This window comes from Lineus longissimus, chromosome 3, assembly GCF_910592395.1.
Source record: "Lineus longissimus chromosome 3, tnLinLong1.2, whole genome shotgun sequence".
In the NCBI taxonomy this organism is placed as follows: Eukaryota; Metazoa; Nemertea; class Pilidiophora; order Heteronemertea; family Lineidae; genus Lineus; species Lineus longissimus.
Window position 1 is genome coordinate 18445552 of NC_088310.1, and position 11220 is coordinate 18456771.

Genomic DNA, 11220 nt, shown 5'->3' on the forward strand with positions numbered 1-11220 from the left:
GTCATTGGGGCCGAGGACAGTAATTTTTCAATGAAGGCACATGACCAGCAGGTTATTGGAGACGAGGACAGTACTTTTCTAATGAAGAGACATCCTCCGTGGGTCAGTCGCTGTCCAGGAAGGCACACCGAGAACCTCAAGTAGGTCATTGGGGCCGAGGAAAGTACATTTCCAATGAAGAGACATCCTCTGTCGATTAGTATCTGTTCACTGATTGCACACCCAGGATATCCAGTAGGTTATTTGGGCCGAGGACAGTACTTGTCCAACGAGGTCACATCTCTAGTGGCGAAGTCTCCGCCAACGAATGCATACCCAGAACCTCCAGCAGGTCATTTGGGGCCGAGGACAGTAATTGTCCAATGAAGGCACATCACCAGCATGTTATTTGAGACGACGACAGTACTTTTCTAATGAAGAGACATCCCCCGTGGTTTAGTCTCTGTCCACGAATGCACACCCAGTACCTCCAGCAGGACATTGGGGCCGAGGACAGTAATTGTCCACTGAAGGCACATCAACAACAGGTTATTAGAGACGAGGACACTATTTGTCCAGTGAAGAGATATCCCCATGGATCAGTATCTCTTCACTGAATGCACACCCAGGACCTTCAGCAGGTCATTGGAGCCGAGGCCAGTACTTGTCCAATGAAGGCATATCACCAATGGAACAGTATCTTTCAAATGAATGAACACCAAGGACGTCCAGTAGGTTATTGGAGGCGAGGACAGTCCTTTTCCAAGGAAGAGACATCCTCCGTGGATCAGTATCTCTTCACTGAATGCACAACCAGGACCTTCAGCAGGTCATTGGAGCCAAGGCCAGGACTTGTCCAATGAAGGCACATCACCAGCAGGTTATTGGAGACGAAGACAGTAATTTTCCAATGAAGAGGCATTCCCGTGGATCAGTCCTGTCCACGAGTGCACACCCAGGACCTCCAGCAGGTCATTGGAGACGAGGACAGTAATTGTCCAATGAAGGCATATCACCAGTGGAACAGTATCTGTCAAATGAATGCACACCCAGGACCTCCAGCAGGTCATTGGAGCCGAGGACAGTACTTGTCAAATGAAGGCACATATCTGTCCACTGAATCCAATGGACACCCAGAATCTCAAGCATGTTGTTGGAGCTGGGGACAGTACTTGTCCAATGAAGGCATATCTCCTGTTCGATGATTGCACACCAAGGACATCCAGTAAGTTAATGGGGGTTGTGGACAATACATGTAATTGATCTGATAAAGGCATGCATCACAACTTTGCATGATTTTCAATTCGAGTCTCATGAAGATGGATGTTTCACGGACTTTTTTTCAGTTCACACCAATATGCATGTAGCTGTTGACTAATTAACTCACCAAATTGGTGGCAAGCTATTTAGCTTTCAATTCGCATCAACTGAAAGCATATCCGACATGAAATCGCAGACAGCACCGAGGTCAATAAACATTTCTCGCCAATGCTCAGGCACGTTTAAAAACCTCACCATGTTATAACTAACACCGAGACGCACTTCCTCATATACATTCTAATGTGTATTTTTCTCCGATTTAAATATACAAATCAAGACAATTTAAAGATGGTAACAAAGCCTTGTGTAGCCCACCTTGCCTTGTGTTCATACACATGCCTCCAAGAATTAATAAAGACAAGACTTTATGAATTCTTGATGCCACTGACCCAATCAAATGACACGTACAATAATCCTCTACGGACTGGTCACTTCAAACCAGCTCAACTCATGACACGTTTCCTGGGACAGGGAGTATGATGACCCCCTCATTAGTATGATGAATCCCCTAATTACATCTAACACTTTCTGTAGCATCTAATGTCAAGCAATTTGAAGCTCAACGCGGCACTACTCAATTTTGCTTCGAAACGTTGATGAAGACTTCTCTGAAGCTTTTCCTAGACTGTTGGCCAATGTTGAAAGTGAGCTTGTGTCAGAAATTCTGACGGTGATATCAAGGACAAAGCTCACATTTTGGTTCATGAAAGTCCAATAATGATATGATGTAAAATCAGCTACCCCAATGATTCTATTGCAGGGCCTTCCAACTTTTCCTCAACCCGGGACAGTTGCAGAAGGTCTCCAATGTTGTGACGACCCTTCGACATGCGACAAATATAACCAACTTTTGCTTAACTTCCACTCTGGGGCCAACGCGCCAACCACTGGGCCATAAAGGAATTCCCTCATGGCCGGCGGGTTAAGCCGTGCCATATACCTGGGGGTACTATACAAAGGGAGACTTTAAGGCCAAAATAGACCCGTCATACTCATTAGGCAGGTGCACGGTGGTTAAGTGCAACTTGGACCAGCTGTCTTGCACCCCTGGCAGTTTCTTTGTACCCCCAGGATCAGCCTGGTGCCCCTTACAGGCTGCTTGTAGTAGTTGGAAAGCCCTGCTTCACAGGATAAGCTACCAGTCCCTCACGAAAAAAATTAGTCTGCAGTTCAAGCTACAAAGTCTGGAACGGTTTGCACAAAAGTGCTTGTCCTTTTTCATCGAAGTCAAAACCATGCGACAATTACATAAGAACACTTCATCTTGTGTAATAACTGACAACAAGAATACCACCATACATGATTTGTGCATGTTTGAGGAAATCCATTCCCCGGCAGTTTCAGCACTCCCAGAATATTTCCCTTTCATTGTTTGTTAACACTTCAAACAAACACAATGTTTAGAAATTAGCACAGTCACGAGCCACTAATCTGCTAAGAACAAATAGTAACATTACGCTTGCATGCCTGAACTTTATTTACATGTATTCTGGAAAGTTTTAACTCGGATATTGTTATGGACAGAAATACAAACGTTGCTTATTTTAACCTTACAAATGCTCAAGGTCAAATGCTGGCTTGAAATATTCTTCAATTTAATAGTATTTTGAAGACTTGCAGTAGCATGTAAACTCAGAACCCAAGCCGAAATAGAGGTCTTCAAAATTCCAAGCAATAAATTTTATATCCAAACCATACCCTCAGAACATTTAAGATCGCTTTTATAATTCACCAGTCCATCCGAAAGAAAGACACGCTAGTAAAGTCATAGTGAATTTGAAGAATGTTGGTATTGAATAAAATGTTAACTACTCACTATTATTATAATGATATAGAAAGATTATGGACTGTTCTGAAAGTGGACTTCGGATGTACATGTACAAGTGAAAAGACACAGTTGGAAAACCTGAGGGTTCCAGAGATGCGTTAAAATCTTCTCAAAATCCTCTCCGTCCAAAACAGAGATGAGGACTGGTATCCTACCAACTGTAACCAGATATTGTTAAAAAAAATTCTTTTTCGTTGAATAGTTTGGCACATATGATTTTTGTGCATTGCTTTCCAAATTTATGTCATTCCAGTGCAAGAAAGTACACTTTTTTTATTATCCACAAATTTATCTGTGAAGCAAGTATGAATAGCCGAGCTTTCAATTACATTTTTACCCCAAGTATGGAGAACCTCTGGCCCGAAGAACCAGGGAAAATTGAACTCATTCTAGAAATGGGACCAGAAAAGGGATCAATTCATTCCACAACTGGTGACACGGACATAAAGGGACACAGAACACGGACGACTTATAGTCACGGCAAAAATATTTACACGTAGTTCAGACAGCCAAGCAGCAACCAAAGAGAGGACAGCTACTGAGCATCTGCCTAACCTAACCTACAGGCGAGGCCTTCGATGGGCGATGATCCAGTGTTCTCAACAGGTTATTTCAACAAGGCAGGCCAGCCTCGTGAGCATACCCTACAAAGTCAACGCCATACGGGCTGGTCATATGGAAACAACAGAATAAAGGTGGTCTAGAAGCAAGGTTGTATGGTTTAATGGCCAGCAAGAAATAACCTCGAGAACACAGCAGTTCAGCACACAACCAAGGAAGGCTACACACAGATGTGCCGATGAAAGACACACCTACAAGTAAGAAAATCAAATGGTATGCGGAATAAAACTAGTCAGGACAATATTGTCTATATTTATTATTACACAGGTGGTCATCAATTCAAATAATATATATTATGATACATACAATGGCTTTTTATTCCTTAACCCAGTGCATTTTATACATGCTCTTCCATACATTGTGAATTCACCAGAACACTGGAAGCACTGGGTCCCACCCACCCTCAACTAGTTTAAGAGCCCAGAAAAATCACCACACTTCGAATTATTAAGAAATCTTGATAATTATACATAAATAATCTGAATTGTTTTTGAGACCAACAAGATGCACATCAAATACAATGCAAAGCACAGTTCACCATGATTCATTTTGGAAGGGTGGACTACCATGGATTTCGGACCAATTTGAAAAAGTCAGCCAACGGGTTATTACCAGCTGGCCGAATTTCTGATGTGGTCTATAGTTTTGCAATATGAAAATGTTACAACCAGAAATCATAGTACAACCCGGAAATTATCTAAAAGATCAAGATGTGATTTGGGAGTGCCACCCACCCCAAAAGAAATCTTGGAGAGCACTGCAGAAGTATGGAATCAAAATACTTACCCTGCGTAGTCGACGTACTAATAGTTCAAGCTCAACCATTTACAATGTACAAGCAACACTTGGGAAAATAATGTTAACTTCCTATTCACAATTTCGTCACTTCACGTCAACACACAGGGAAAATATTGTGCATTTTTAATGAAGAATCATATATGAATGATACAACAGAATGTATCATACATTGAATTGCAAAGCATCTACTGTGGACAGTGCCTGGAGGCCATTTCATAGTATTTCAGACTTTGCCTAGAGAAGGGCCTACGAAGTTATCAACAGCAGGTCTGTTATTACCGCCCAGTGGCACTGCTTCGGCTGCTATACATGTTATAACGAGCCTCCTGTACTAAGAATGCAAGGTTATAACGAGCCTCCTGTACTAAGAATGCAAGGTTACAACGAGCCTCCTGTACCAGGAATGCAAGACTATCTCTCAAGACCTTCTGACTTGTATATTTAACAGTAAAAAAAAGTGTATCAGGAACTAAATATTCCCATCTCCCAAATAACATGCCACACAAGGCAGCGCCATTCATCAGACCACAGCTTAATTCAGGATTTCTGAGACTACTCAAGAGTGCACTACCAAGGTTGAATATTATCCCGGGTACTGAAGTCAATCATGCTCTCAAGGCTGGGCCTATATTGTGAATGCACCAGGACGAATCCTTGGCATTGAGTCCCTGAAATCGTCGGTCAAAGGTATCGAATTCTCATATAGATTTTGACCTACAGGTAAATGCAGTTCGAAGTACTGCGAAATGGCCAACGATAGGTTCCATGCGAATACAGCCTACTTACAAAGATGAGCACTGTACAAGTTTTTTAAATGACATCACTTGAGAATCTGGACTGAACAGTAAAATGGCATGAACGGGATTGAAACGCAACTCTGATAAGACTCAAGCACCATCACTGAGATGGTCCCCAAGAGTGGCATTCGCCGAGATGCAGGGCATGGCATGCATGAACTAAGACTTTCCCTTGTCAACGATCAACATTTCCTACACGGGTCAAATTAAACATTACCGCTCAGGTCAAATTTAGCACTTATTAGCTAATTAATATACAGCCAACAGAATATTTAAAAGTTTCAGGGGTGCAAACACAACTACTTTGCAACCAAGACGAATTGCAGCATCCCAAAAATAGCCCAAATAACATCGCTGTTAACAGTAGAAATAGGAATGTACGGGGGCAAGGACAACAACCTGGTTGAATTTAAGTTAAATCACCACTGGTTCCTTTGTCGTTTGAATTAATCCACATTTCATGTCAAAGATAAAGTATCGCTGCTCTGGTATAACAAACACTCTGGATCAGTCAGAGCATTCTGACGTGGGCTGGAATAACAGCAGCCGCACAAGATGGTTTAAATTCCATTGATTAAACATCATCACAAACTAAATAGATCTGTCAATCATTCCATAACCAGTCATGAATGCTACGGTAGAACACCGGCCAGTCTTATTAGATGCCACGACATGCGGCAGCAACGCATCCACAGTGAATGGTCATAGCAGAGCTTCCGTTCATTGAGCTGACAATATGAGATGATGAGTGCCCGACCCCACCCAAGTCTGTGACTGTAGAAACGTTATCCGTGGTCGTCTTTCAGCAACATCCTCCGCCGCCCGACTGTTTCACCGGCGTACTGGTATTGATTTTCACATTTGCTTTCGGGTCTGCAGTAGCTGTGACTGGTCCCATCCGGTTCTTTATCTCGGCCGCCATCGTCATAAAAGCTTGTTCTACATTTGTGGCATTCTTTGCGCTAGTTTCAAGGAATGGGATGCCAAGCTGGTCTGCATACTCCTGTAGAGAAAAGACAACGAAGCGCAGGGATTAATACACGGAAGACGTTTGAACAACTTCTACAGGCTTCTTTTCAGAGAAATCCCAATCTTATTGGGACAGTTATGGCAAAACAATATTCAGTTATTAGCTGTACTTTTTCAATCATAAAATATTCAGCTAACAAAAGACAAATATCTCTAATTTTTCTGTGGAGTTCAAGAAACGAAGTTAGTGCTTACCTTGGCAGTAGTGTAATCGACGACCTTCTTTGTCGTCAGGTCACATTTATTTCCAACCAGAAGCTTGTTTACATTTTCACTAGCGTAACGATCTATTTCTTGTAACCACTGTTTTACATTGTTAAACGATTCCTGAAGGAGAATGATAAGATTAAAGAACATGTTAACACTGTGACATATGGATTATGGTAAAGCTCGGTACATGAGGAAGCTGGAGGTAATGGTCAATACGGGGAAGGCACAAGGACAGAAATTGCCCTCTTGCTGCCTGTTGGAATTTGAATGAGGCAAATGACTGATGGAAATCGACCTGCTGCGACAAGGTTTGACTGTAGAATGACATAGAGTCAAGTTGTTCTTTCTGTCAGTTGTATCAAAACACTGATATGGGAAACAACCAAGGATGTTACACAAGAAGTGGGACAAAGGGTGATATGAATAAAGACTAGCAAATGCTTTTACTCCGGTTTTGTACAGAAAGGCCTAGTGTAAATGTACATGGAGATTTAGATAAAAGCATTTGCTAGTCTTTATTCATATCACCCAAAGTACCAAGCTGAACTTACTTGATCAGTAACGTCATATACTACTATGATACCATGGGCTCCTCTGTAGTAACTGGATGTTATAGTTCGGAATCGTTCCTGTCCGGCTGTGTCCCACTGTAAAACGGAAAGGTTTAATGATTAGAATATGAGAGATCATTCCTGCAATATAGAAACCCGAGTCATACATGTAGTTTGCTTTACCGATAAGAAAACTTGCAGGAAATCTCATCGCTTCGATTTGTACAAGACAAATGACCTAAGACTTTGATTTTTCGTATAAGGCTTCCACCAGATGGTGGCCCTTCCTAGACACTATAGGTTGGCAATACACTGTATTCCTGCAAAAAGACAAGAGGCAGTGCACAACGGGCCCTTAAGACACAATGTCCCAGATGTTCAGGAACGTAATGCTGACCCAAATAAGGTCAATGATGCACGATGACAAGAACTCATTCTGTCAGGACACAAGAAACAAATGTTTTGCGTCAGATGTCCCGAGGACGAGGTGCTCTACCAGGTGCTGAACTCTTATGGAGGAGTATCGTCTATTAGAAATGAACGTCTTGGAAGAATAAAGGATTTCATGTACTTACTATCTGTAACTTGATTGTTTTACCATCTAATTCTATTGTTCTGATTTTCTGCAAAGAAAAAACAATGATACCTAGCAAAGCAGCCTACTTGAACAGAATTCGGAAGTAGAATCAGGCACCAAAACATTAGCCCTACATCATGAACCCCTGGTAGAGAGACACATTCAGGTCAGCCTTCTGACAGTCCATACCACAGAGACCACATGGATCGGTTAGCTTGTTCATAATGAGTCATCTATTAGCCTTTTTTTCAAACAAAGATGTCGGTAGAGATTTTACGTGCCAGGCTTCGGAATGAATTGGATATTAGGTGATATAAATAAAGACTAGGAAATGCTTTTACTTAAAACTTCACGTACATTTACACTAGGAATTTCTGTACAAAATTGAAGTAAAAAGCATTTACTAGTGTTTATTCATATCACCCATTGTTTGGGCCCCATCATCAGCACTGCAGGGCCCAATTACCCAATTCTAAACTGCAACTGAACAATGGATTTGAAACGACATACTGAAATTGCCAATTGTGGGAATGAGCGGCAACAAACGGAATACTTACAAAATCTACGCCAATTGTACTAATGTAGCTTTCGGTGTATGTATCATCCTGAAAAAGAGCATTAAACTTTTATTCTCTCGCATTCGAGATTTTACAAATTATCCTCCAACTTTCATGCCACACACCCAAATTTCTTTGTGAAGTTAGCCCAGGCCTTTCACTTATACCTTGTAATTTTGAAACCTATTTTGTGGACATGTTTTCTTCTCACTATTAAGCCTTATTTGGGGACATTTTGGCATGGCAAGCCATTGAAGTTAGTCGAAATTTCAGTGGCCAAAATTTGAATACGTCTCCGGTTCTCTGTAAGATGTCAATTGAGTTGAAGTGGAACTATAACCAGGCTGTGGGTATCATTCAATGATTTTACAACCCATAAATTACTTTAGTTGATTTCCCAGTCCTACACTGTTTCTCATGACCGCATATTTTAGCCGATTAGCTGTGAACTGAGTTGTACATTTGTATTTGTAGTGGAACAATCACAACACTGTGACTACATGTACTAATCATGACTATCATAACCTTCATTCAAGGTTGAACCACAGGTGGTCCATAAAATGTCTACATAAAATTTACTTCCGTCCTTTTATCGACTTCTGCTGCCGTCCACTGAACAAAACTGATGAAGACTGCAGTATACCAGTATTCTATTGTCAAATGGATAGCATCAATATATTTTGTGCATAATAGTAATACTTACAGCAAATCGTAGTAATAAACAAGATTTTCCAACGCCAGAGTCGCCGATCAAGAGGAGCTTGAAAAGGTAGTCACTGGAAAGAGACAACAATGAAACAGACATTAGTATAAGCTTTTTCAACAGCGCTTGGGAGTCAAGAATTGTTTCTGCGAATTCAGGGGCTACATTTTATTCATAAAAATATTTACATGTACATCTAAACTAAAACATGAACAAAAAACACACAAAAAGAATGCAATGTCTGCTAGTCCAGAGGTCAGGGGTCGGGCACAGTAAATTTTGATGAACAGGTATGAATAACATGCAGAAGAACCTCTGTATTAAGGACACCCCTGGGACAGATAAGTGCTGTCCTTACTAGAGGTGTCCTGATTAGATAGGTAAAATTGAATGGAAACAACCAATCTGGGACCAAACCTAGTGTCCTTAATAAAGAGGTTGTCCTTAATAGAGAGGTGTCTGCTAAGGGAGGTTCCACTGTACAATGATAATGGACACCAGATAGACAGTTTCTAGCACAGCAATAGACTACAACTTCGTCATAACTTACTATTCATCTACGAAATGGTAACCACTGGCTCGTGAGCCAGTACTTATACAATTATGAGGAAGCCTGCTACTAGCTTTTCGATATTCACTAAGAATGGCCTTCACTGCTTCTGAAGATGGTGTTCGAAAAACGCCTGTTTTACCCATATCCAATGTTTACTAACACACAGTCTATGTTTAAAAATCCAGAGCTCACAAAAGCGTAAGCCTCCAAACCGACTACGTGCACTTTTTGGAGCGAAATGAAATAGAAGTGCTCTTAAATACCTTTATATCTGCAGTCATCAACTTTATATTTACATGAGCCAACATGGCCATGCCAGGTTGGAACTACCTATCTTGAGTCATGACCAATTCGAGTCAATCCAATGACCACCGTCAAAATATTGGCAGAGCGCCAGGTTTGAATACAATGCTTCAATATTACTCCATTAGGACTTCCCCGCACAGAGGTAGCATATTTACTTTGGCGAAGGGCCATAATTTCTACTACTTGTACATGTTACACATTATTCAGATTGTCTGGATCCCTCACCCGACACCAACAACTGTCAATCTTTCAGTTTTATAAACACAGCCAAGGATACAGGCATATATGGAACTGAAAGTTGGCGGGAGGCAATGATTTACTTGTTAGAAAAACTTTATGGGAACAGTCCTCCCTCACCCAATTTATTTCTGCTACAATACATGCCTCCAGATGCGTTTTCCGAGCATTTAAATGACATAACTCAACAAAGTGAAGGAGGTAAGCCCCTGCTTCGATCATGGGATTGGGAGGGGGGAGGCTTATGCGGCTTCCTTATCCTAGAGGAAACACAACACTTTCACACACTCTACTGTCCTGATCACTACACATCACCATGAAAGGAATAATATACTACTATTACGTATAGCCGGTTTTGGTGCGTCTGTTTCACATAGGCCTGCTACTACACGTAAAATAGGCCTTTTGTACAGGCGCCCCTCAACTGGCTGAATAGCGTCTACACAGTAATCACATCATGACATTCACAGGGAGGACAACGGATTCAATAAAAGATATAAACATCAGACTTAGAGCTTCCAGTTCCACATCTTTTTACTTCATGAGGATATATATACAGTCAGTTATTGGTTGGTTGGTCAAGACAACATCAGAAACTTGAACTGGTTGGCTACGTCATACGACAAACAAGCCAGTTGGCAGTGCCAGGAGCTAGGGCCTACAGCATTGCCCCGAATCATTGCGCATAGCTAGCTAGCTACGGGTTCGGGAAGCTGGCAAAAAACAATCACTTTTTTCCCACAAAAACATATTACTAACATATGAAATAAGAAGAACACAACAATTCAATAACTTGACAATTCATATAACAGTATCTAAATCACATGACCAATCATTACGAAAACAAAATGGGGAACCCACCCTCCCAGACACAGACTAACCGATGCACTGCACATTCACGTACATTGATGTACATCAATCTACACTAGCTTCACTTCAAACAGGATTTGTGATGACGTTGCCAGTATTGACGGCATTTTTCATGAAATACCGCATACTTACTATTCGGGATTCATAGTTGACATATTATTCAGGACTCAGACTAAAAGAATTTTGTCCCCGTTGGGCACTTTACACAATAGAAAAGACAATAAAGTTAAAATTTGTAAATTTTTTGGTGAATTGTACACCTCAACTTTCCAAGATGGCCGCTT

The 11220-nt window shown here is 41.2% G+C and overlaps 1 protein-coding gene across 2 annotated transcripts; it reads right to left on the reverse strand.

Moving 5' to 3' along the window:
- Positions 1–1521: 1521 nt before the first annotated feature.
- On the reverse strand, positions 1522–11220 carry LOC135484097 (ras-related protein Rab-1A). Of its 2 annotated transcripts, none has more exons than XM_064765208.1 (7): positions 11069–11220; positions 8971–9043; positions 8268–8315; positions 7709–7756; positions 7134–7229; positions 6568–6699; positions 1522–6346 (listed from the first exon to the last, which is right to left on the reverse strand). In XM_064765208.1, exons 1-7 carry the CDS (start codon positions 11089–11091, stop codon positions 6146–6148), a joined length of 621 nt encoding a protein of 206 aa, XP_064621278.1. In that variant the 5' UTR covers positions 11092–11220; the 3' UTR covers positions 1522–6145. The 2 variants fall into 2 exon arrangements, with proteins under 2 accessions (XP_064621278.1, XP_064621277.1); XM_064765207.1 differs by lacking the exon at positions 11069–11220 and adding an exon at positions 9521–9681.

Excerpts from the sequence above, each read along its gene's own strand:
- LOC135484097 (XM_064765207.1), bottom strand. The coding sequence starts at position 9,666 with ATGGGTAAAACAGGCGTTTTTCGAACACCATCTTCAGAAGCAGTGAAG. Across the intron at positions 7,757-8,267 it reads GTACAATTGGCGTAGATTTT|AAAATCAGAACAATAGAATT; the intron begins GTAAGTATTCCG and ends TTTTCTTTGCAG. Across the intron at positions 6,347-6,567 it reads TCGATTACACTACTGCCAAG|GAGTATGCAGACCAGCTTGG; the intron begins GTAAGCACTAAC and ends TTTTCTCTACAG.